This window comes from Poecilia reticulata, linkage group LG12 (genome assembly GCF_000633615.1).
Source record: "Poecilia reticulata strain Guanapo linkage group LG12, Guppy_female_1.0+MT, whole genome shotgun sequence".
In the NCBI taxonomy this organism is placed as follows: domain Eukaryota; kingdom Metazoa; phylum Chordata; class Actinopteri; order Cyprinodontiformes; family Poeciliidae; genus Poecilia; species Poecilia reticulata.
The window spans coordinates 19,139,559-19,166,308 of NC_024342.1; the positions used below are offsets into that span (position 1 = coordinate 19,139,559).

A 26,750-nucleotide genomic window follows, 5' to 3' on the forward strand; every position below is an offset into this window, starting at 1 on the left:
TTTGTTTTTGTTTTTTAAATAGAAACATACCGCATCGGGCTATAAGCCGCTGGTATCTCTGCCGCTCTCGGTTTTCCACAAGAAAATAAATCTGCTATGAAGGACAGAGCCCTGCGTCTCCAACGCCGAACCATGGATTCGTTCACGCCGAGCTTACGCAGCGGCTATCAATCTGTACTGCCAGATCGATAACCTTCAACTTAAAAGCTGCATCATATAAACTTCTTCGTGTTGTTTCCATGATGAGGGGGTAGGAGTTTGAAAACATTTCTCCATCATGCCTGCTGCTAGCATGTGCTTGTTCTAAATGAAAATTAGCACCTTATTCTTTGATTTCTAATTTTGACTTCCAATGATTCACTACCTGCTAAAGAGCCCCCTGGTGGTTGAAGAAAAATCTACAGAAAAGCCGCACCGGGCTATAAGGCGCATGGTTCAAAGTGTGGGGAAAACGTAGCGGCTTATAGTCCGACAAATACGGTACTTTGTAGCAGGTCTTAATTTCAGAGTCCTTGCAAATTTAAGCTTTTTATGTGTAGCCTGTACCAGGCAGTGGCTCGTTAGAACTGTTGAAGTATACCACCATTTAAAGAATAAAAAAATGCTTTGAAAACTGCAAGGAATTCCACCTTAAAATTCCTGTGGTTTAAAGTCAGTCTTAAAAAGATGCTGCAAGAAGTAACCAGTTTGTTCAGGGAGCGAATTGAGGAAGCAGTAACACAAAGTCGGCTCTCTCTCACCTGTTGCTGCATACAGGTGGCTGGCTGGAAGTCGGCTCGGTTCTTTATCAATTACACATTAGACAATTTACCAGTTCTACGTGGAAAAAAAAAAAAACAGGCAGAAACTAGAGGATTAATAGACTAATATTCTGCACAACTAATTCTTTTTTTTTTCCTTTTTGAAATACTTCAAAATTTAGCAGGTATTTTGCATCTTTGATACCAAGGTGGTAACAATAACAGTGTTAGAAATGCAACAAGTAATCAAAAAATGCTGCAAAATAATCTGTTTTAAGTAATTGTAATGAGATCAAGTTTAAATTTCGTAATATCGCAAACCCATGGTGTTTCTTCAAGGTTATACCCTGAGATTCTTACACCAGCCCATGGCTGGTATACAACTTTCGTACTTTATAACCAACAAACTGAAAAATGCACTTATATGCAATGGATTATTCTAAAGCATTTATAATAATGGCAACAATTAGCACAACCAAAGTAATCATGCAGAACTGTGATGCTGAATCACAATGTCACTCATATTAAAGACCACACCGTTCAATTCACAAACGCAATAAGTTTTCACCACATTGAGGCAGTGTGCTACGCATATGTACCAGAAACATGACATCTCTTTGCTTTTAACCAAAAAATAAAAGCTGCGAAATGTAATTGGCCGCCAGATCTTCTAAAGGATCAAAGGCAACTGAAAGAATCACCTAAAAAAAAAAAATCAAAATTCAAAAATTTAAGGTTAAATTAGCAAGTAATTCTGGTCTGTACCCATAAAGAAGCCTTGTATGTAATTTGCCCTTTAACCTTGGTCTAGAAAATTTTGAAATAGAATTTTAATTGAAAACAATGACAATTTTCTCATTTTGTTAGTTGACAAAAAAAAGTTTTATCAAAATAATTAGTAAAATAACTCAAGATGACCAAATGAGTTTGTCAAAGGCCAACACTAATACTGTTACTGCACAGATAACACTATAAGTGGTAGAAACCACCAACAGATCAAAGATAAAACTAAGCAGCATTAATCAGACCACAAGGGAATTCAATTTCTAAACATTATAGTTCATGTTAACAAACGTCAGTGCACGCCTCCCGTTGTAACTATACCGATTTATAAGTTTTAATCTCCACATCATACTGTATGCCCAACCTGTGCATTCAAAAATGCATTTGACACTGGGGAATACAATCTCAGGTCTGAAAAATCCTCTAATTAAGGCATTAGACTGAGTATTTACACTTTTCCTATCCTTGTTAAGCCACCCCAAACCTCTTGAAGACTCCTCGAGCCTCCCATTTTGTTTAACATCGTATTTACACACGTTATACATAATACATCAAGTAACATTTAACAGGGCACCACCTATTGCACATGAAATTTCTCTCTTCATTAATTAACTGGTTAGCTCACCCATCGGTACCTGTTTTTCTCTTCTTTTTTCTTTTTCTTACTGCCTGCTCATCCTGCCTTCGCCTCTGTTTTCTATTTTAAATGACATGACAAGCTGCGCAGCATTATTCACCAAGTCCTAGCTTGGAAAGTCACCAGGTGGCTCCTGGTCAGGGGAGTGAGAACTGTCCTGGTCATCTGAGGGTAGGTGGACGCGCTGCTCATCCATACGCTTTGCCTGTACCCTCTGGATTAAGCTGAAGAAGTCTTCATCAGGCACTGTGGGGGCATGAGGGCCTGCTTCTGGTGGGGAGCACCGTTGATCATCGATCCTAGAGGACTAGGGCCAGAAAAATGAAAACGAGAATAAATGAATAAAATTACCTGGATGCTTTGCAATAGAGCGGCATGATCTTAAAAAAAAATCTCATGATGGCAATGATATCGGAAAATAACTCGATGACAATATCTTTCGGTATATGTCCATTTTCGTCTTTTCTTCCATTACTCTGACCTTTAGCATTTACAGTATCTGGTATGAACCTCTGCTGCCATGAGACAAGCAAGCTGTGACATTAGCACCTATAATGAAAGTTCATAATACTTGGAAAATGTTTGGCTGCAGAAAAACTTAATCTTGCAATTCCTTTCTTTGGATTCAAAATATGTACGACTCATTCTTGCTACTGTCACCACATGCTTGCTCAGGATGATGGATTCCATCAAAGTCAATGAGTCAAAGGCTGAGGTTTCTGACATAAATAACATTTGATGCTAGAAACTGAGATACAACGTCTAGTGTTATATGTAGGATCAGGCAGAACTGCATCTCATTTCACCTAATCTGCCTTCATGCCTGGATTATACTGAATTCACTTCATTCAACTGCAAGTGAGTTGGACCAGTTTTTCTTATTTAGTGCCCAAGGATGACATTTGTTGTAAATTGGCAGTAAATAAAAAATAATAATAATTTTGTTATTTTTCCAACTTATCCAGATTTGGAAAATTAGACATTCCAGTTTAGCAGTTTTATGATTGCACAGGAACCCTGATGTCTTTAATGTGTTTCAGCATTCTATGACAATTTAACTTTAGCATTTGTATAAGAATGGGGTTCTGACCTGGCACTTAATAAGCATGTTGAAGAAATCGTCGCTGGGTTCTTGATGATCTCCCTCACCAACCAGATGTCCCAGGTTGTTCTGAGTAATCCTAAGGCCCGGGAGGTTTCCAACACTAACACGCTGATCATCAAGGCGGCGACTCTGAGAGCTAGCAATCAAGTCAAACAGCTCCTCAGTCTGGGGGGATGTGGTAATTGCAGGATCTATAAAAGATTACACAAAACAGAGAAATTACTTCCTAATGTGACGTTTTAAGTTGATTAGCTTTTCCCCCCCAGGTGCACATTGGTCCTAAAACTCAAAATATGAAGAAAAAAAAATTTACTGACCTATCATCTCATTTAGGGATGTGTTGGCAGCACCTTCTGTGTTATCTCCGTTCTGCGTTTCATCAAGATGGCAGCGCTGGTCGTCCATGCGGCTGCTCTGGAACTTACTGAGAAGGTCAAAGAAGCAGTCTTCATCGGAGGGGTCGCGGCCCAGTTTCTGAAAAGAAAAAATGACTACACTCTTAATCATGTGTTTTCATTCTTCTGAACCACCAGATGAACTACATTTTACGAGTAAATAAAATAATCCTTAAGTGTTTTCATAATAGCAAAATAAACTATTCTCACAATTCTCTTTTTTGATAAAAACGCCTATTGCCTATAGCCCACTGGATGTCGGACAATGCAAAAAGAGAACATATGCATGGATCAAAATAAAGAAAATATCAAGAGACATACAGTAGATGTAGTTGCAAAGAAAGTCACTACAAATTTAAAATTCTTAATTGTCTTTAAATGTGCCATGCGCCTTATAGCCCGGTGCAGCTTTTCTGCAGATTTTTCTTCAGCCATCAGGGGGCTCTTTAGCAGGAAGTGAATCATGGGAAGTCAAAATTGGAAATCAAAGAAGAACGCGCTAATTTTCATTTAGAACAAGCACATGCTAGCAGCAGGCACGACGGAGAAATGTTTTCAAACTCATATGATGCAGCTTCTAAGTTGAGGAGTATCGATCAGGCAGTACAGGAGGGAAATAAAGCCGCTGCACGTAAACTCGGCGTGAACAACACCGGATTTGGAGACAGAGAACTGCGTCCTTAATATATCCAGCAGTTATTAGGACGCAGCCCTCTGCTGCCCTATGCTGGGTCCTTATGGGAAACAGAGAGCGGCAGAGATACCAGCAGCCTGTAGCCCGGTGCGGCTGATATATGTAAGTTTCCAGAGGGTGGGTGGGCTTCAAAAAATGTGAAGGTACGGTTTATAGTATGGTGTGCTCATAGTCCGGAAAATACGGTAATTGGTCTTAAAATATTTTTTGAAAACTAATTAATTATCTGCAAATAATGCCATCTTTGAGTGTCTTTGCCGTAGCAGTGACTAGTGGCGTAATCATGTAATTCTATCCCCACTAGATGGCAGTAGGTACAGAGCATTTTACATTAAAACAAGAGAATTAGTGATGCATGAATGTTACTACAGTCATGCATCACACGACAGTGTTTCACTGTTCAGGTGTATTTTTGAAGTGGACATGTTAAGTGCAATTTGAAATAAGAAATGTAAAATATAATAAAAATAATTTTTGTGTTTGATTCCTATTCAAGAAACTTTGATAAGAATGACTATATATGTAATATAGGCAGCTACAGAGTATCTTTGTTTACATTTTTGGTTGGTGGTGTGCCTCGTGATTTTTTCAATTAAAACAATGTACCTTGACTCAAAAAAGGTTGAAAAACACTGGCTTAGGTGATCAACACTGATAATATGATGCATGATCTAAAATGACATGCTGACAACTACAATAAATGACATGTTCCTCCCAACATTATGGTGGTGGCAGCAAATACTGATGGATTAACCAGATGGATAAATTTAGTAAGAATAAGGATGAGGTACTTGCTGGATGACTCAACAGTGCAGAGAAAGTGGGGCTTGGGTAAGTAACTGATGAAAAAATGTAACCAAAGTATCTATCCATCCATCCATCTTCTTTACACCCTTGTCCCTTGGTGGGGTCAGGAGGGTTGCTGGTGCCTATCTCCAGCTGGCGTTCCGGGCGAGGGGTGGGGTCACCCTGGACAGGTCGCCAGTTTGTTGCAGGGCAACACAGGGACACACAACCATGCACACACACACTCACACCTAGGAACAATTTGGCAGACCAATTAACCTAACAGACATGTTTTTGGACTGTGGGAGGAAACTGGAGTACATGGAGAGAACCCACGCATGCACAGGGAGAGCATGCAAACTCCATGCAGAAGGAACGGGGCTGGGAATCGAACCCAGAACCTTCTTGCTGCAAGGCAACAGCTCTACCAACTGCGCCACTGTGCAGCCCACTAAAGTATCTAATATTACAATATTCTATTATTTTTAACATATAAGTGCTGTGATGTCAGTTTTACTCTTAATTTCAAACTCTTTTTTTTCCCTAAAATTTGTTAATTTTTTTATTTTTTTTTAAAGTAGTAATTCCAATCTCAAAAACAGCAGTTGTAGCACAAATCATGGCACAAGTGCTTATTAAAGTACAGAAACTGCCCAAGGATTGGCCGCTTCACTTCAAAATTAGCATGTCATTACATGGTCTACAACGCTGCTAGGACTGTGTAGTTTCCAACTTATGCCTTTGTGTTTCCTGCGTTTTCCATCTATTTTGTGATTTCCAAAGGCATAGCTTACTGTTAGTCACACATCTGTGTCAAAAATGCAAACAGATATCCTGCTACCCTTTTTACAATGTATAAAAACTCCAAGTAAAGTGAAACATCTTACCAGCAGCAGGTTGTTGTCTAGCCTTTATCTCGCATTCCACTCTTTCTGAATCACTCTGTTCACATGTCTGGCTCACACCTCTTTCTTCTCTGCCATCGCCTAAGACACGATATTCTTCCCTTTGCTAAACACAACCACTAGCCTCTGATTTCTTCGACTCTGCTAGTCCGCTATTCCAGGCCTCTTTTAAGCTGCATACTACCTTGTCCTCTCCGGTCTCTCAGTTTCTCTCTCCCTCTCTCACTCTCTTTCTCCCTCTATGTAGATCTCTGGCAGGCCATTTTTGTCCTGTTCACCCACTGTGGGAAAACAACTCATTATGGGAAGCTAAGCGTTTGACCCTGTGGGGAGGGTACCAGTTCTCCGATCAAGGTCACATTATCAGCTGAGAGGCAGAGCTGTGGGGGACAAAGCGGGAGGAGGGGAGATGGAGGGTAGAAAGATGTATGCAGGGGGAGTAGTTATGTGAGCAATGCTTGGCAGCAGGCTATTCCAGTAGGGATCAGATGCGCAAAACTGACAAGGATCCAGACATTTTTTGCTTTTCAAAAAGTCTAATCTGGTGTGACTTCTAGTAATTTGTGTCCTGTGTCCTTGGCCCAATGGATTCTCTGTGGATCTAGTCACTTCCTACTTTGTGATGTCCAATTAGTCAAGTAGGCCACAATGGCAGAACAAGAGAAAAGAACATGTGATGATCAAGAGAGAGAGAGAGAAAAGGGGACAGAGAAAAGTAGGGAAAGAAAGCTACAAAAGAATTTGAGAATGTGAATGATAGTTTAGAAAAGAGGCCTTGTCTACGTCAACCCTCACTGTCCAGGCGTAGGACAGGTTGTGTGACGATGCTCCAAATATGCCAACCTCACGCAACTTAACATAGAACCTGTAACTTCAACAGCAAATAAAAACTATGCCTTGGTGACCAACTCCACTCCTTGAGAGCTACCATCCTTCAATTTTTTATTTACACCCCTTTTATAACAAACCTGAATCAAATGAAGGAGTCATTACCGCGCTTCCGCAGAGCTGAATGATGAGTGAGTCAAGCCATTAGTTTTAGGTGGGTTTTGAAAAGATATTTTGCTTTTTGGAAATATTTTTGCTCATAAAAAACAGCTGGTCGTGTTGTTCTGAGAGTGAAAGAGATACTGCATTGGCTGCTTCAATGCAACATGATCCGTTTGGACGCTCTGCTCAGACAGCTGTCTGTATGAAAATGTCATAGTCAAATCAAAGGATTACATTTGTGAAACAGTGAAAAAAAAAATGTCTGTATAAAACATTAACTGGGATATACTGGCACCAAAATTATCAACAAGACACATGAAAACAGAAAAGTAGCATGCTAGCATTAGCTTAGCACTTCAGATGCTTCAGGTGAGAATATTGTCAGCAGTTTGCTAAGCCAGATAAATATTGAGAAATAAGATATACATCCAAACTGTACTTGTATAGTGCTTCATCAAGACCAGACGACCCCCAAAGCGCTTCACACTACATTCAGTCGTTCACTCATCAATGCACACATTCACACTCCCTCAGACTCCAAAAGGGCAGATGTGGCTACAGTCCTGTAGCTTGCCACCATCAGAGACAAAATGCACCGGTGCCTCCAGCCCTCTGACTACAACCAGCAGGCAAAGACAGACAATGCAAGGATTCAAACTGGCAAACCTGATTACAGGACAAACTCCTACCAATGTCCATGTCCAGAACAAATTAAATACAAATTTTTTTTTTTTTTTTTCAAAAAACTTAACTTAGACATTTGGAAGTTTTCTGTCCTAAGAAATTAAAGCAGATCACACAAAATGTATGTCGTTTTTGGAAAAATGTCTCGTAATTGCATGCCTTTTTAAGAGCATTTTGGAAAATAAAAATCCTTTAGGAGAAAATTCATATATTTCTAAAAGAAAAAATGTAAATATCAAAAACAGCATGTAGTGTTACACGTATAATAATTGTGTAAAGGTGTGAAAAAATCTCGAGAGGATTTTAATCGCATCCCATCTCAATGCATAACTTGCCAAAAATGGTCAAAACCTAATAATTCATCATTGTCAAGAGGAAGAAGATTCACATCTAAATGCATTTTATACTCAATTAAGATGAACAATTATGAAGCACACAAGTAATTTCCATGTTTTTCAGTCCTGTCAGCCAAATGATTACAACAATTAATATCATCACATTGGCAGATGATTAGATGCAGCAGGGGTGTGAGGCTCCAGCAGCTGTGACGGAGCACATTCATTAAACATTCTGATTCACAGCAAACTGCTAATTGCTCTTAAACTAGAAGATATTGTTACAATGTTGCCAGCACGTTCATTTCATAATTTCATAATGAACACTTTATAGAAATTAACATTCAAAAAGGTTTACTGCTTTAATATTTCCTTGAAAGAAATTAAACTCAGTCAGTGTCTCTAAGGTCTTTTTGGTGCAACTCCAGAAGAAATCTGAATCTAGTCTTTGCTAATATGAGCCCTCAGTGACTGCAATAATAGTCTGACATATTACAGAGGGCGCCAAGGAACTAAACCCCAATTGGTACACATTTAACACCACATAAAATCTACTAGATTTGTGAATTTAAAATACTTTTTTCCCCTATTATTAGCAAGAACACCAATGAAGCAAGTGTCTTTTTGTGATTTTAAAGTACCAAAGCTTAAAAAAATGTAAAATGAATGTCAAATTAAGCTTAAAATATAAAAATGCTAAATTTGAGCTCAAGCTCGAAATGCACAAAAATTGTCTGATTTTACACCTCAGAGGCCCTAATTTGTGATCAGTTGGTTGGAAACTACAGATCCGATCTTTCTATCTGTGAACACCCCAGACCAAAACGATATCAGGTCAGACTGACAACAATATTCAGTGTGTGGGTGTTATCACCAGAATAAGACTTGGCTATTTTCTATATTTTTTGCATCAGTGGATTGTTCATAAATAAGACAGTGGAAATACAAAGAAGCTCTTCTGTTATCTGATATGCATTAAAGTTCTTTTAATGATAACGAACTTATGGAGACTGATAGAACCACGTGAGCTGTTTAGGTGTCTTTAGTGCTGCACCTACAATGAGATGAAGTTTAGCCCGTGGCTTTAGGAAGTCTGTGTTAAACATTCATTCACAGTGAAACAGTATACAACATTCTGGTGTTTACACCTCTGACCGCATACTCAGCCTATGGCAGAAAACAGTTTTTTAAAAATTGTCCAATAAATAATTAAAGTGCTCAGAAAAAAAAAAGCTTAGAAAACACCAGAAAAATATGAAATTTAATTTGACACCCTTCTCTTTTTCCACTACACACTCTAAGATTAATTTAAAGTGGTAGTAAGTGTAATGAGAGTCCATTTTTATCAGGTCATCCACCCAATCTTTTAAAGATGAAAATATAGCTATGATTATATTATCACTTTAAAACTATAATTGATGTTCCCACATTTTCTGTCTGCATTTGCTCTGCAACAGAGCATTCAATTAAATCTAAGAATTCTAGCCCAGAAGCAAAGCATCAGAAGTTACAGAAATAAGGTGGATACGTGATTAATGATCATTACGGAAAGCTTCCAAAAAGCTACAATAAATTTATGAACAGAAAATTTATAAATTCAAAACACAAGAGTAAATTAATAACTTTCATATCGAGTTGGACACAGCTGATATTTTCTTTGAAAACAAAACATGTATATGTATAAGTGACATTTTAGCATTTTTAAATGCAGCTGAAAAGAAAAAAAAAGGAAACTATAATTAGACTTGTAAAGGAGTGATTAAAATTTGCAGCAACTCATTTCAGATGGATTTAATTTTCTTCAATATAACCTGGATTATTTTAGTGTAATTGAAGATTTTCAGCAAAGCAGAGACCGAAAGATTCAACAGCTTTAAAAAACTGAACTGTTTCAGAGAAATTATTGTCTTACTTCAGTGTAAATCTGTAATTATATTCATATTCACTTCATGGAAATGGTAGTAAAAAAGTACATTTGTTATTGAGAGTTCTTAAAGAAAGACTGGAACCAGATGAAATCGACATCAGCAGGTCAGAGCTTTACAAATGAAGCTGTAGCTAGCATAGCAAATGTGTTTTTTAATCATAATAACATGATAAAACAGTAAAGGTGTGACTACTTACGGACACTGGAGGTGTAACTTGAACAGTGATATCATCGGTGTCAACAGGGGAGTCCAACCAGGGCCTTTCATCAGACGACTGACTGTCCGGGTAGCCTTTTCTTTTACCAGGTTGCGACAGCTGATTCCTGGATCTTCTCTGCATATTTTCCAAGTTTTGGTTGTCACCGTTCTGTAGCAACGCAGCACATCAGAGACGGATAGATGAGCAAGAGTATAAAAAAAAAAACAACAGTAAAAAACAAAACATATTTCAGCAGCAAAACATGTGAGGTTAGACACACCACCTTGTCTGAGGAATACTTCCATAGTTCTACACTGTCCATGCTGTTTCTCTTGGTGATTTTGGGTCTTGCTCCTGCAAAAAAAAAAAAAAAAAAAAAAAAAAAGTTATGTAAATAAATGTTACATGTTCAGATGTGATATTTAGCAACATTAGAGACTCGCACTGTCTTAAATGAACCAACTTGGGCTGAAAGCTGCCATCTGTTTATCTTTTTTCACCCCACTAGACGGTAGTTTCAGCGGTGGTCTCATGATGACCAATGTGGGTATGAGGGCAAACAACCAGGCAGACAAACTAAATAAAGCATCTGTTTGCCAAGCTACGATTCCAAAGCTAGAAATGTCTGAAGTGGGTGTCAGTTTCTACCCTGAGGTGGGTTCATGAATGCAGACACTATACAGACCAGGAGGACTGAAGACATTTCTCAGCTTCTTTTTTTTTAGGATGCTCAAATGCCCAAATTTGCGAACTGCTGAATCATTTGATTTGATATGGAAAGTTATCTTTAGCCTCAGTTCAGACATAACACAGACACTGCTTTAAGTTGGTTTTAAACTTCATGTAACCAATTTGTGTACATTGAGGTTAACTGAAAAACTAAAAGGGGATGACATAAAATATTGAGTGAAACATGTTTTAGAACAGTTTTAAATGTCATCTTCTCCTAATTTTATTTGGTTTGCCAAAAGAATTTACAATGATCACAAAAGTTTGCTTAGCCACAGAATAAACTTATTTTTTTAATACATTTTCAAGACACATTGGCTTCTCTAACTAAAAGGATCATGCCATTAAATTTCCTACTTGAGCAAATCGCTTGATCCACGCTTCAAAATTAGAAAAGCAAAGATGCACCAAAAACAAATTGTTTACTAGAATTAAATGATTTTCAGTTTCATCCCTTACTGCTCAACAGTCAGAAACTCAAAAATCCTACATTTCTACAATTACTGAACACACAATACACAAGTACAACACTTTTGAGGGAAGAACTTGTTATTGTAGAAAAAAGACTCAGCAGGTTTTGTTTTGTAAGGTGTTTAAAATAAACAATTTAATATACAACAGTATTTTTTATGACATATTGAGAGATTGCTTCAGTTTATTTGGGCTACTTAGGCAGAACTTTTGGCCAGTAAGAGGAAGGTTGAATGTAATGCAGACGAAAAGTGTTTTATTGTTTTTTTTTTTACCTTTAACCTCTGTCATGGAACACAATACTTTTGGAAATGTTGGTAGCCTATTAGAAATATCAGCTGAAATATGGCTCTACATTCTTAAGGTAAATCATATGGAAATTACTGTTTTAGTAAAATCAGCCTTGCTAAACATCAAAAAAGATGCTGAAGATTATGTTTTAGGGACCGCTTTAACGCACAGGGCATGAAACAAGCAATGCTCTTATCATAAATAATTACTGCTAAAAGCAATAACAGGCTAGAAAAAGAAACATTTACAGTGCTCTTCTCAAAATGACTTATATTATGCTTGTGAAATAGAAATTTGTGCCAGCAGGTTGGGATACAGAGGTCAAGATAAAAAATTCTGATTAGAGCACTTAAAAGGACTGAACCTCATTACAAAAATACATGTTATAATAAAAATGTTTAGCTCAACTTAAAGACTCGGCCACTAAAACATACACTTGCCTTAAATCTGTGAAAATTACTTGAAAAACCAATAGACGTCCATATTTCTTAAAAAGCAGTCTACTTCCTGGGTGTTACCTTGCATCTCAAACTCCGAACTGGAGGGAGAAAGATCACTTTCATCGACTCCCAAAGCCTCCATCAGCTGCTCCACATTCATCCTGGCTGTTAGCTCCCCGTTTCTGTCTCCAATCTGAGGATAACAAAGAGGCAATAAGACAGAGGTAAACAGATGGGGTTAGAGAAAATGGCTTCACACCGGACTGCATTGGATTGCTGAGATTTTTAAAATGTCCTACTTCTTTAGAGATGTCCAGGTGTTTTCGGGCATAGTGGAGGGCTTGTTTGTGGTTTCCCAAAGACACGTATGCATTTCCTAGGCTCCAGCAGGCACGACCCTCGCCAACTCTATGAAAAACAAAACCAACACAAACTACTCAATCATAGTCAAGTTAAGCATTTTTGTTAATAATCATGACCTGTTTTTGTGGTATTGGACATTTGACAAACACTGAATATTACTTCAGCAAAAAATAAAAAATAAAAAAATGTCCAACATCTGCCATGCCTGTTTAGTCCATTACTTGATCTTGCCACTTTGCACTAAATTACATAAAAGTTGGAAATGCCTCAAGACCATTCTAATTGTTGCTGTCCAGTCTATTAAATAAAAAAAAAAAGAAAATCAAAGTGATGGGTCTAAACAGGACATTTTTTTTTTCACAACCACATGTGGCGAGGAATGAAATTGAACCAGCAGCAGACCCAATGAGATCCAGACAGACATGTCTGAAAAAGTACTTTTGTCTTGTTTGCATTTTCAACACTGCAAACTGTGAGTCGATTTGCTTTTAGTAGCCAGGTCCCATAAAAACACCACTTAACAAAAAACAAAAAGAAACAAACAAACATGACACACTGACTTCCTTTGTGTGGATCTTTGGTTGTTGGTATTATGTTTACTGTTTATTAATGTGATAATATGAGATCCTGCTGTTGTTGATCCTTTAGTTATATGGAGAATCCCAATAAATCCATTCATGACACCAGGTACATCTTGTACTCTACCTGTCATTGAGCTCCTGGGCTATGCACAGATGTTTCAGGTGGTAGTCTATAGCCCTCTCATATTGTTGCAGTAGTGTGTAAGTGTTTCCCAAACTGTAGCAAGCTTGAGCCTCCATCACTTGGTCCCTCAGCTGCCGGGACAGCTGCAAAGTTTTTCTAAGATGGGAAACAAGAGAATAGGTAAGGAAAAAAAACACGACTGAAGAGGTGGATAGATAGAAATCCTTTAGCTTTTAATGGGTTGGGACATGCATCGGGATTAACCCAGATTCACTTTGATGTCCCTCCACTAGATGTCAGACTGCAGTCTTTCTTCACCTGTAATATTCAGTGGCTGTGTTGAACTGTCCCAGGAATATCAGGGCATTGCCAAGATTGCTGTAAGCTCGACGTTCAGCTGCTTTGTCCCCAAACTCCTTGGCGATGGATAGCCGCTGTAAATGACAGAACAACAAGCTCAAAAACCATTTTTCAACACTTTGCATTTCATCTTACCAATATTAAAACATTTAGTTTTAATATTGTTATTGGCTTTAGCCATACGTTATTGGCTTTATTTGATCACATTTTTTTTCATAGAGCATACACAAGTAAAAGTAGCTCAACTGTTAAGCTATGCTGGGCCTCTTTCTTTTACCTAAAAAAGGGGTTTCTGCAGCACTAGTGGATCAAATCACCCCTTTATTTCCTTTTACAGGCACCATGTTCTGCTCTGTTGCATCCTGATAGATTTGTAATAGGAAAGGCGGGCTTCTCACAAAAGAAAAGAAAAGGTTTCAAATGATGAGTGACATGAAAACAAGACGAGTTACTGAGCTACACTTTTCAATGAATCATCACAAAACCAATTTTCTTCTTGTTTCAGTAAGCAGAACACTTTCTGCATGCTAAGGCAGATTTTGCTACGCAGGACAAAATGCATTCAGTTTAGTCTTACCCTTGCATTTTGCTTCAAGAAAAGCACATATGTAAATGATAACTTTAAAAGAAATTACACAAATGTCAGTCCTCTCCTCCTCCTAGATGAACTGCTGAGCCAAAGTATTTTGCAAGTAAAATTGTAGTCAACCTGACATTTAAACAAGACAAAGTCCTATGAGAAACGTCTCTCAGCAGAGACAAAACTCATACTGCATTGTTTGTCTCGCAGTAAAATCTGATACCATCTGTTTCATAGAAGGACCAAATACATTCCTGGAACATAAAAAGATATAATATCAACAAAAGACTAAAACACATTTTTAGATATTAATCTCCTCCTTCCCATGGAAGAAACTGAAATCCCAGAGCGTAACTAAACCTGCTACTGTTTCAACGTATGTGGCAGACAACTCATGGTGGGGTCCTCTGAGTTGACCTCTCACCTGACGGTGAAACTTAATAGCTTCAACAAAGTTCCCCAGCAGGTAGTGGGTATTTCCAAGGTTTCCATACGCTCTCCCCTGAGCTGCTCGATCGCCAAGTTCTTTCACCAAGCACAAGTTCATCCTGCAGTAACAAGAGTAACCATTAGTAAAATGATTGAAAAGACATTTATCAGGTAATATCTTAAGTGTCCTTTAAATTTTTATACCGTTTGTTTTCACATGTACTAGAATGTTAATCTACACAGTTGAAACCAAATATTTACAAAAACTGTAGAGGAAAAACAAGCTTTTTTCTCCTCACAATCTTGCATGAAAAAAACATAACATAAGTCTAGATTATTTAGGGTTATAAACATTATTTCTATCGACTAAAAAACAGTACAGTAATGGGAAAACATTTTTTTCCCAAGATTTTTTGTTTTGCTCAAATTTAAAAATGTATATTGGCCTTTAAGCTATAAGACTAAGAAAATAAAATGCTCTGGATAAAGAATAATTTTAGTGGTTTTTCCCTTTTACTTATAGAGGCATTAAAGCCTCTAAGTTATCCCTTTAATTTCTCCCTTTAACTTTTTACCTGTTTTTTTTTCCCATTTTATTTCCTTGCATTTTTTTTTCTTTCTTTGTTTTACATGTTCATGTCTATTTTTACATCATGCATCTCTGCCTCGTTATGCAAATGAGGATGGATTCTGTCGGACAGCTTCAACTTCTGTCTATTGGTTGGTTCTCATTACACCTTGCAGCTCCTCAATTGATGTTGTGGGTTCATTTATGATATCCATGAGATCATAAATTCATGGATATCCTTCACAATCTATACTTATCTAAACAGGTAAGAGATTTTCTTTAGGGGGGAGTGACACTGTGGAGTATTTATGAACATTCAGTATGTAGCTAGAACTACTTGGACTTTTGCATAAGATGATAATTTACATCATCATTTTAGAACATTTACACTGAAGGCCACTTTGTTTCTCCAGCCACTAATTTATTACATGTAAACTATATATAGTAAACAGAAAATATTATTTTTAATAAAATTTTGTAACAGTTCATGTATTTTTTTTATTTTTTAAACAATTACTCATAATTATATTAGATAGCTTAACATGTTTTAATTCTGAAAGCTTTTGCCTTTTCTGCTTTATATCGAAAACATAATTTAAAAAAAGCCCAAAGTGTATCCAACATGAGGCAAGACGTGTGTACAACTCTTAGTCCTCAGTTGTTTTTCAAACAAACGGTACTACCTACTACCTTTTAAGCTCAATAACAAAAAACAAATATATGCAATAATGCAAAACTATAATTGGATACGTTATACAATTAATACATACTCGTAAAAGCCTGTAGCCTTCTGCAGTGTCTCTCTGACATCAGAGGGCAGCTCGCCTGGCTCCTGGGTGCAGCCCCACAGCTGCTGTTTGCCCTTTGCATGAAACACGTTTCCAATGTTGTACAGCGCTCTCGCTTCTCCAACCTGCAGCATTACAGTAAAAAGAGACAAGTTGGATCATGAAGCATATGATCCTGAATACTGTGCTTGTTTAAGTCATTTTCATTATAGTGCAAGACGGGTTAATTGTGTTTATGCATCTCTGTTAATCAGTATACGGTTGCAACACTTTACCTTGTCGCTCTGCTCTTGAGAAATATCCAGGTGTCTTTGGCAGCAGACAACAGCCTCGTCGAAACGCCCCAACACTTTTAAAGTGTTACCAAGGTTACCGCTAGCTTTTCCTTCTCCAATTCTGTCACCTATCGTTCTGAGAAAATTAAAAACACATTTCTACATTCGCAATCTGGAACAAAAAAAAACTTTCGGATGTTAATCAGCAAGTCGAATAATTAGTATTAAGGTATTAAAATGCAGTTCATTAGACATGTTGTATGGTATGTATGCAGTTTATCTGCTTAATTCAGGGACCAAGTCCCAGTACTCCCCAGTGAGACTGTAATGTAACAAGGTAAATCTCCCAGGGGTGTTTAATCACTTCCCTGCTGAAGTACCAGCTGCACTCACTGTAGGAGACCAGATTACTAACGAGCTAAATATCCTGCTTGTAGTCAACTTTTACTATAAAATATTCCTCATGGTCTGACTCAAAGTCAATAACTTAGATTTTCTTATTCTCTGCTCGTGTCCAACTGTGCAATAAAAATCTGTAAAAAGAGTGACCCGAGTTCACCTCAGGCTGGAGAAATTCTGTATGCAATGTACTATGGATTCTCTCACTTCTTGGTCTGTTTCTAGGAAAAATAAATTAAATAATAACACAGCGAAAGGAAGGAAGGAAGGTGAAGAAAGCAAAAAGCAAGGACAGGAGGGAGGGGAGGATGCAATGAAGGAAGAGAAGGAAGAAATGTGAAGAAATAAAGATGCAAAGGGAAGAAAAAATAAGGAAGAATGCAGGGACAAAGAAAGGACACAAGGTAAAGTCTGGAAATGAGCATGATTTTCCTTAATGTTATTTTCCTTTTCTATATTTATTTATATCTTAAAAATACTGAATTCATGTTTCATATGCAGTAACCCTGAGAGCGTAAACATCTATAGGCCAGTAATTAGCACAACAATCTCAACGATGAAACTGATCGGCTGACCCTTTCGCCACCTTTCACTCTCCTTCTTTGTATCGAATGTAGATGTCTGCACATATAGCATCTATAAATGTATATGTGACTTACAATTATAATTACTGAAGTACAAATGTTTACACTTTTTATAAAAAAACTACACTGTGTTGCATACTTTAAAATGTGTTCATTATGTTAGTAATATACCAAAAGCATATTTGCGTTCAGCTAAAGCAACTGTAAATGTAAGTAACTGACTGTTCACCTGGCCAGGGTTAGGTCATGTCTGTGGTATTCCAGGGCTTTTCCATACTCCTTGAGGTAGAAGTAGGCATTGCCAAGCTGGCTGTAGATGGCACTGAGGGTCTTCAGGTCTTCTGTGCCGACTTGCACGGCTGCTTCAAAGAACGCTGTTCCTCCTTTAAAGTCTCCCGCCTTGCACAGCCGCTCACCTTCCAAGGCCAACTCCAAACAAGAGGCCTCCATTCTGAAAGACAGAAACAAGTCAGATATCAGCTCAAATGTACCTGGTCTACACTATGCAGCCCATGACCATTTACAGTAACACAGATGCTACTGAAGTGGAGGTGCAACATCTTAAGCTGGTAGTATCACTATGACAACAGGTTCTGTAGTCATTTCTGTGGACTGTTGCCTTAGCAACTGTCTAAGCTGAACCCCCATGAGAAGATGCTGCACTTTTCACTCATCAGTGTTTGCATCAGTTTGCCTTCTGGAGCAACACAACCCTCCTTCAGAGACACAGCAAATGGAATTGAAAGCATCCTTGTTTTCTACTTTGAGCAACACATTAGAGCTTAAAAGACCTTAAAAGGTCAACTTTCCTTGCAATATCAATGTGTGCAAAATCGCAATTGTAAAATGCTACTGAGAGAACTATTACTTGTTTGGCTTTTACACTTCAAGTTCCATGTTTTTTGATTATGACTGTCAGTTTGGCCACGTGTAGGAACTTTTCCATGCTTTGATTCTGACATCTCATTCAGATTCTAATGCTAATATTCAGTACATGCAAATATTGTAAAGATGAGAAAAGAAGTAGACCGGTGGAGCACCAGCAGCATACTTAACATCCAAAAGCCATTTCATGTTCTCCATTATTTTTGAGCCCTACTTGGCCTATCGGCAAGTCAAATTAACAAGTTGATATTCTTTCATGGTTCCTACAGCAAAGTAATGTTAGACTTTACTCCCAAAAAAAGGTATGTTTTGTTTTTAAGTTATTTTAATAGGATTCCAGAAAAAGTACTGAAGATTATTTTCAGGCTGTATGAAGCACAGAGTTGCTGAACAATGTCTGAAAAGAGGCTTTTACACTATTCCCTCACTTGTAAGAGAGACAGATGATTTTATATAAATGTAAATAAAAGGAAGGGTAATGCCTTTTTTTTATTTGACAGAATATTTGCTGCTTTTCAGTTTTACATAAAAGTGATTGCAACTTTATGATGGTATGTTTACAACTCGAGTTCACAGCTTGAGAATCTCGTATCAGACAACATCTAATCCAGAATTTATAGGAAACTTTTCAGTTTCGCTGTATCCCTAAATGGATATAGCGTTGAATACAGAGTTAGGCGGTGGATGTCCTTGAATTTGATCCGTTTTCCAAAAAGCCTTATTCTAAAGAAGAGAACAAGGATGTTTGAAGGATGTCTGAATATTCAGTCCATGGTTCCTACACTAAATTTATGACTCAGTTTTGCATTAATATTAATTTGCATAAACATCATTATCCGATTAAATTTCTCTACTTGTCCAAATAATAAATCACAGTGCTAGATGTGATTCGAAATCTTACATCAAAGTGCTAAAATGACCCCATCCACATAAACAGCACCTGTGTTTTTGCTTTGTTCGCATCTTATCCACATACACCTGGAGCTCCAAGTGCAAAGGCTTTAGCATAGACTGTGGTCGGGGTCCATGGTGGACAAGTCTGCACACGGCTCTCTCTGCTCCAGTCAGAGGACACGGCTCCATTGTGATGAGAGTAATGTTTAAGAAAATTTCCAACTAAAAAATGTAAAACATCAGGGTTTTTTTTTTTTTTTTTTTTTTACACAAAGTTAATTTTCCAAAACTGAAAGAAGAAAAACAAAAGCACCAGCTGTCCTTCCATACAAATCCCACAGAGCCTCAAATTGCTCCACCAAAATCCAGAAAGCTGGAAAATGTCCAGCAATGCGCAGACATTCAAACTGAAAGTCATGCCCACAATCCAAGAACAATCAACAATAACATCCACTTTAGAAATCTTGATGCCTGTTCTAAAAAAAGACTCAGTAGCTCCATTTTTAAGCCAAAACAGTCAAAAGAGAATTGTTTCAAATTCGACAAAAAAATTAGCACCAAGATATGGATTGCAAAAAATAATATGAAACACTCTTCAGAAGTCTTCAAAAAGGATTCATTTTGTCTATTGAAAGAATCTCCTGGTGTTCTTTCTGCCGTTACTATGCATAACCAATATGAGTCCTCCCCTTTTCCTCTTCATCTTAACACAGAAAATGTTCCAGGTTACAGCAGAGATGCGCTCAGTTACACTACAGCATTACTTTTAAACTTGCCCGCTGTTCCGCTCAGAAAGAGAGAAAAGGAATGAGAGGAACACGACTAATCCAGTGACCTGCACCTTCTTACTAGAGTTCAGTGAAGTGAGTGGCCCACAGTAATCCACCCATCTGCTGACCCGAGCACAAAGATAATTAGGTCAACAGCAAAGACGGACTATTAAGGCCTAAGGACCAATTGAATGAATACACTGTGGCAAAATAAACACAAATGTAAGGATGTCATCAGGGTTAATGTAGAAAAAGTTTAATCGGAGACAACATTATGACAAAACCTACTGTTCTACACATCAGGTCAGAAGAAACTCAGAATAAAACTACCATAACATTGCAAGGCTTACAGCGAAACTGTCAGAATTACACAAAAAGCGAAATAAAATATGGGATAAATAATGGAAATCCGACTGGCTTACCTTGAGAAAACTTCAAATTGTTATAACTTTTGCTGCAGGCAGAGGGAGCGAACAACTGATTTTGCTTAATCAACATTTTAACCAACTCACTATAAGATTCTAAGAAAAAGCAGCATTAGCATAACATTACTACAGCAGCCCTAATAAGTGGTAAATTATCCATTTAACTTCTCAACTAATACACACCACAGTGCAGGACTCTATAATTCAATCAAAAGCTCAATAGTCTACCTTTCTCATACTAATGGTGTACCTCTGAGGTTATAGTACCGAGTCCTTCACTGTGTGTCGCACTTGAATGTCCATCTATTATCAAGTCTTTCCTCCATTTTAGGGCTAAAAAGCAACTAGTTGCTGCTACATGTTTTATACGAACATGCAATCTTTGGGCATGTTTGGACACCTGTTACAAAGCATTAGTCACTCCGCTCTGTTCACCATGGAGCTCCAGGACTTATCACCAATCTCACAGCTTTAACTAACGTGTTGCATGTTCAGGTTCGATATATTCTCCAGCGATTTCCAGTTTACAAGGCTATTACATAATACATCAACTTCAGTTGCACAAAACATTATCAGTATCAGAGATTTTTTGAGAAGTAGTAATTTCAGTTTACTGCTCAATTCTTTTGAATCAACTGCAAACTGATCTGAAACGGAAGAAGCTAGTCTCAATTAATTAATTTAAGGCATGTGATATTGGATGCTAGTGTTTTACATGATTGAAACCATGTACTGCTGTGAGTCTCGGCCAGGGAATCCTTGTGAGAGTGATTGTAAATCTCAATGGGATATTCCTCAAAGGTAAAAAAATAAATAAATAAAAAAGCTCTCTGTGCATTCAACGCCCTTTGTCCTAATATGTGCAATGTACAAAATGAGACTGGCTGACCACATGTATGTGTTTTGATGCCATTGTGTTTTTTTTCTTAATTAGAAACATTCAGTAATAAAATGCAACAGCATTATTTAATCAAACTGAATCAAACTGAATATCAGGGTGTACTAGATTAAAACAATGTCGCACCAGATTCAGGCTTCACAGGTAACATTGGAACGTCACTTTTATTACAAAGACAAGGTTAAAAAAATAATGTGCTTAGAAATTATTAAATAAGTTGACGGCAATAAAAAAGTCTTTAGTGTGGAAATTATGCAGATCAGATTGCCACGGCGGGGAACAGTCCTCAAAAATGTGCAAAGTCCAATTCTAAGAACACCAAAAATAGTAAAACAAATATTTTTACTAGTTGGAAAACTGGCGGAACTCTTACATGGATACTCTGAGGCTCTGAAATTAAAATTCCAGTAAGAAAAACAGATGGCAACACTTCACAAAAAAAATTAAGTATGCTCACAAAAGCCTTGATTGCATCAAGGCTACAAGAACAAAATAGAAGATGCAGCAGGAATTAGCAGCCGTAGCTTAAGGGAGGAAAGCCACAAGGCCAATGAAAGAACATAATGTTACAAAAGAACACATTTTTTTTTAAAAACCCAGTCTAGTCTCTTCTATGCAAGAAACAAAAATCAAGTTAGTTGGCAAAGAAGTTTAAACTTTTCTGATGGTGGCTTTTTTTTTCCAAATGAAGCAAGAACTCAAATATTCTATAGTGGTTAAACTCTTCAAAAAAAAAAAAAATCTTGCATAACTTTAAGAAATCCAGAGCTAAGAAAGTGAAAAGGCTAAGAAAATCTAGCCTGAATAGATTGTGATGTGATGCCAAGCACTATCCCTCCTGCAGTGAATGGAAAGAATGTAGAAATGAACAAAGGTAGGTTACAGGTAAGAGAACATGGCTGTTGTCAGTTAATAAAAGAGGTTCTCTTTCAGAAAAAGACAAAAATGGAAGAGAAATAATTCATCTCAAACACAACTAAATAATAAAATATCTAAATAAAAAAATAAAAACACTAACTGACCTCATGATGGAAAAAATAACATCAAAGACAAAACAAAAGCAACAGAAAGACCAAAATCACTGTGAAACACATACACAGATTTATGAGCACATAAAAAAGAAAGAAGTTAAGACAACAAAACATTGACCAATTTCTTTGTTCTCTATGGCAGGACTTTATTGGCTTTCAGTCTTTGTAGTTTGAGTTACATCAGATAAGCAGAAAACTCTCCCCTTTTTCTCCTCTAATGAACACTTAAAAGTGAGCTTTTGTGTCACACAATATGTCTGTAAACCTTCCAAAAGACAGAACAAAATTGCTTGTGAAAGAAGCTGGTTAGAGGCAAGTCTGTGAATGTTGCCCAGTCAAAAAGCAAATCCCCTTGTAAAGGCTACATAGTCAGTTTATCACCAAACTAAAAATAGTGTCTCTCATAGTAAGTTTAAGAGGACACTTTGGTTCTTAATTATTGTATTTTTTTTATAAAAATGCCTCAATCATTAAAATGTTCATGTTTTATTACCATACCAGGCAGAAATCATTTTACTTTTCAATATGTTTCTAAACAGCAAATTTGTAAAAAGGATACAAATGCAATACAATATGAAGCAATTTCAACCCTACAATTGAGATCTTTTTTTTTTTTTTGGCTGCGCACTTAATTATTTGCATTATTAATCCTGTACACGCTGGTGTATGTCAGCCGTAATGGAGGGTTTGCGATTTGGCAAATCAATTTGAATAACGTTTGTAACACCACTGTAGCATCTGTCAGTTGTAACAAAGTATTAGAAGATCCTTCTGAGAAAATATAGTTCAAGATATCTCTATAAAGACAGTAGTAGACCTATGTTTTAGAGAATACTCAAATTGTCATTTGCACTTAATAAACGGTCTATTTACACCGAATGTTCTTATGATTAACAATTGTATTTTTTTTTTTATCTTTTTCTATTATTTCATCTTAAAAAGCTCCACATAACTCTTGGCATGTCTATGAAACCCTGTGTTCAGAGGAGTAATACAGCCATAATTACAGTCTACCACGGCCAGTTGTCAGGGGAACTAAAGAAAAACTCCAGGAATGTTTTTCCTCACGCAGTATTTTTCTCTCAAAACAGAGCCTCTTTCTTCTTTTCTTCAAATCTCCTGTAAAGGTGCACTTCGCCACCATGTCACTGGGTTTCGTCTCAGCCATGTTTTCAGTGGCTGAATTATTTGGACTAGGATCAAAATATGTCCTTCACATTCCTGAAAGGAAATGATGTAAAAACTAGAAGAAAATCAGTTCTCTCAGGAGTTGTTCCGCAATCTAAAAAGCAGATAAAGTATAAAATTTGAGAGAGGATGTGGTTTAAAACACGGTGATTAAATGTTGATACGTTTAGTAGGAAGCAAGAATGCCAAGCTGTTTTTCCCTCAGCTGTTTGTTTCTCTGAGTGCATTTCTGACCATAAAACATGACATGATTGTATCATTGATTTTTTTATGATGAGACTTTTATTGGCTGCTTGCTTCAGCTTACAATGTTTACTAGAAAAGTAGCCAATACTGAATGTTTAAGGAGTTTAAAGTGTTTTGCATAGCTTAAAATGTTTTGAATGTAACCAAGGATCTCAAGCTCTGGTCTAAGGACCACATGTACTATTTCTGTTCCCTTTAGGGGGAACTCTGTGGAAATTTTGACACCAACCACTTACAAGGTAACGCCGAAGTTTAAACGCTGTTAGAGTTAATAAGCAGACTGCAGCTACAAACAGAAAAATCCCACAAGATGCAAAATATATTGAGAAATCTGAGTATGATTTAAAGTGGTCACCAGTAAATCGAGTAGTTTAAAGCTAGAATACGTACAGCAATTAAAGCAAATACAATTTAAGACTCTTCCTCTTGCAAGCTGGAAAGCCAATCAAAATTATAAATGCATGTGCTCAGATTAAGGCTAAGTGCTATAAGTAACGCAACCCAGCTAATCTTGGACCAACTGCCTCGATCAAAGTTTAAAAAGTTAGGGTTTCAAAACTTATTTATTTATTTATTTTTACTTATTTGGATTAAACCTCCTGTTCTCTCCTTCCCCAACCTGTTGCTGGACACTGCCAGCATTCCTATTTTTTCTTGGTGACAAGACCAACAAACATTGCTATTAATGAAAAACAAAGATGGTGTGATACAGGTAAAGTAACATAACACACCATTCTTAAAGTAACAGTGTATCAACACTAAATCTGGCAAGCTACTAGTAACCTACCAAGTGAAGGCTGAATATCCATAAAGATAATCTGATTGAGAAACTAGTTAATATCACTCTAGTAGAGCTGCTCTTTAAGGACAGGATCTAAAATAGTAAAACTCTGCACAAAAGGCACTTGAAAAAGACAAAATTTAACAAGTGTTCACTGTGCGTTTTTGCTTTTGTATCAAAACAGAAAAAATAAATGCAAACAGTGCCAATAGTTGACATGTTACTATATTTTGTGCCTCATTGTGTGGTATGAAGCACAATAGCTGCCTTTTTTGTTTAAAATACACACAGTTAGATCATGTTGCACATACATCTTTGTTTGATGTTTGCCTATGCATGGTAATATATTATTTTAACTGTGACAATTTCATATTGACCAATGCCTCTTAAAAGTAGTTATATTTCATGAGAGTAAACAATAACAATACATGTAAACTAAAATAGGTTTGGATGTAGTAAGTGTTTGAAATATTTAATGAGGTATTGTTAATAGCATGAAATCTTACAGTCTGTTGCTATTGCTACTGTATATTGCACTCTTTAAAGTTGATGCTTTGATACCATGAGTTATACATGTTGGGTATTTATTTATTTATTTTTATTTTTTTATGTTTTTAACATATTCAGCGAAGGGAAATTAAAATTGCAGTTGATCTTTGAGCCCATAAAGTTTTTGATACCACTGAATTGAAAGTCAATCTTATTTTTTTTATGCTTTCAAAAGGATTGTGTACAGGCTGCGCATTTTAATTACACAGATCGTTTTGCAAAACCAAAATCACATTGTGGCATTGCACTGTTCACTGTCTGCTCCACAGATTAGGCTGCCTGGAATGTTAATTGAGTGTTGACTTGAGATGTGACATTCATAAAAACCTGCAAGGTTGGTGTGTCCCCCTGACAAAATGACACACAAATTATATTTAAGCGTGCTAATCACAGCAATGCTGTTTTCCCCTCTAATTTTACCAGCATAAGGAGGTTGACACATGACCTTTCCACAGTGAGTGTGCACGTATTGTCTGTAGCATCCCAAAACAAGGTTGAGACTTAAATAAGACGATACCAGGAGGATTATTGTTGGCAAACAATGAAAGTCAACATGTTGGACCTCGTTTTTCCCTTAAATCTTAACAGCCATTCACCATTTATCAGGGCTTGTTTTATTACACAGAGGCATGATTATTAAACCCTATGTCTGGGAGTTCGTCTGTGAGACTATACTGATAATTAGAGGCGATATGATTAGCCTAATGGTTGACAGATAGGTAAGTAACTTACAAACACCAAGGACTGGAGGACTAAAGAAACTTCTAGACAAAACGTGCTTATATGCAAAAACTAATGACGTCAAAGGACAGAGAAATATGCAAAACAAGACAAAAAAAAATCCAAAGCCATTTAAGTATATTGGCTTTTTTTTCTTTATTTTTTATTTATTTTTTTTTTTTTTTACATAGTCCAGCTAACCCAAAGCCTCATCTAGATGAAGTCCAACCTGTGGACTGTCTGTCTCTGCAACATTCCTCCGACGTCCACATCTTCCAAGGCTCCTCTCAGTCTGTACATTCCAGCCACAGCGGCTCAATGATCCGAGCCAGGAGGGAAGGCTTGGAGCTCAGCTCTGGCTGCAGCTGCTGCAGCTGCTGCTGCTGCTGCTCTGGATGGGTCTTTTTAAACGAGTCGAAAGCTGGCAGGACGAGGTTCCCCCAGACTAGCTCCTCCTTAAGCAAAGCCCTGAGCTGGCAGTTTCTTCTATTCTCCCCTGTGTTTGTGTCCCTAAAACCGCTTTACATCCATGTGGTTTATCGCAAAATAGATTATCAACCCCCTAATATAAATGTATGTCCACCAAGGGTTCTTACCTTGAATGCAGCCTCTTGGTGGCCAAGTCTTGCTCCACACCGTTAGCAGCCGACTGAGCCATGGGAGAGCTGCTAATCTGCCTGACTCCAAACCTGCTTCCTCCCGCTGAAGACCCCGTTACAACCACTTCCTCCAGAGGCAGAGACCTTTTCTTCTTTCTTGAGGCGTGCCGCTCCTCTGCCCCTCCCTCTCTGCCTCTCGTTATTCTCTACGCTTTCTTCATTCACCACAGTAATGGCAGCCTCCACGGAAGTGACTCCCTGTACAAATAAGCTCGAGACGCACGTAGCCCCTCCCCCTCAGCCACGTCACGTGTTGGATAGTTTGCTCACATTTTGCTGTTATGCCGAATTATTCATGGTTTTACCAGCACATTAGATCTATTTAGACAAAACGAAACAAAAACTGTGTATCCAAACGTAATATTCATCAGTAAGTTGTGGCTTAAATCAAACTAGGAATGCCAGAAAATAGCTTTTATATGTTTTCTTTATCATCTGACAGCTTATGGAGACTTATGTTGAGCTCAAAATGCTTAAATCTGAGGGTAGCGCTTTATCCTTCACTACTACTAAAACAATTTGTGTTCTGAAATGTGTGGCA

The 26,750-nt window shown here is 37.4% G+C and overlaps 1 protein-coding gene across 2 annotated transcripts; it reads right to left on the reverse strand.

The window, feature by feature from the left end:
- Positions 1 to 394: 394 nt before the first annotated feature.
- gpsm1b (G protein signaling modulator 1b) lies at positions 395 to 26,413 on the reverse strand. Of its 2 annotated transcripts, none has more exons than XM_008424393.2 (14): positions 26,147 to 26,413; positions 17,393 to 17,614; positions 16,181 to 16,316; positions 15,888 to 16,030; positions 14,545 to 14,668; positions 13,499 to 13,614; positions 13,181 to 13,336; positions 12,412 to 12,520; positions 12,191 to 12,305; positions 10,465 to 10,535; positions 10,179 to 10,349; positions 3,583 to 3,739; positions 3,251 to 3,456; positions 395 to 2,467 (listed from the first exon to the last, which is right to left on the reverse strand). In XM_008424393.2, exons 1-14 carry the CDS (start codon positions 26,206 to 26,208, stop codon positions 2,267 to 2,269), a joined length of 1,989 nt encoding a protein of 662 aa, XP_008422615.1. In that variant the 5' UTR covers positions 26,209 to 26,413; the 3' UTR covers positions 395 to 2,266. The 2 variants fall into 2 exon arrangements, with proteins under 2 accessions (XP_008422615.1, XP_008422614.1); XM_008424392.2 differs by lacking the exon at positions 26,147 to 26,413 and adding an exon at positions 18,989 to 19,732.
- Positions 26,414 to 26,750: the final 337 nt, after the last annotated feature.

What these genes read in the sequence shown, in the direction of transcription:
- gpsm1b (XM_008424392.2), bottom strand. Translation starts at nt 19,131, where the DNA reads ATGGAGCCGTGTCCTCTGACTGGAGCAGAGAGAGCCGTGTGCAGACTT. An exon ending in ACAGCCACTGAATATTACAG is followed by an intron (nt 13,337 to 13,498) that starts GTGAAGAAAGAC and finishes TTCCCATCTTAG; the next exon opens with AAAAACTTTGCAGCTGTCCC. An exon ending in GGAAGTATTCCTCAGACAAG is followed by an intron (nt 10,350 to 10,464) that starts GTGGTGTGTCTA and finishes GCGTTGCTACAG; the next exon opens with AACGGTGACAACCAAAACTT.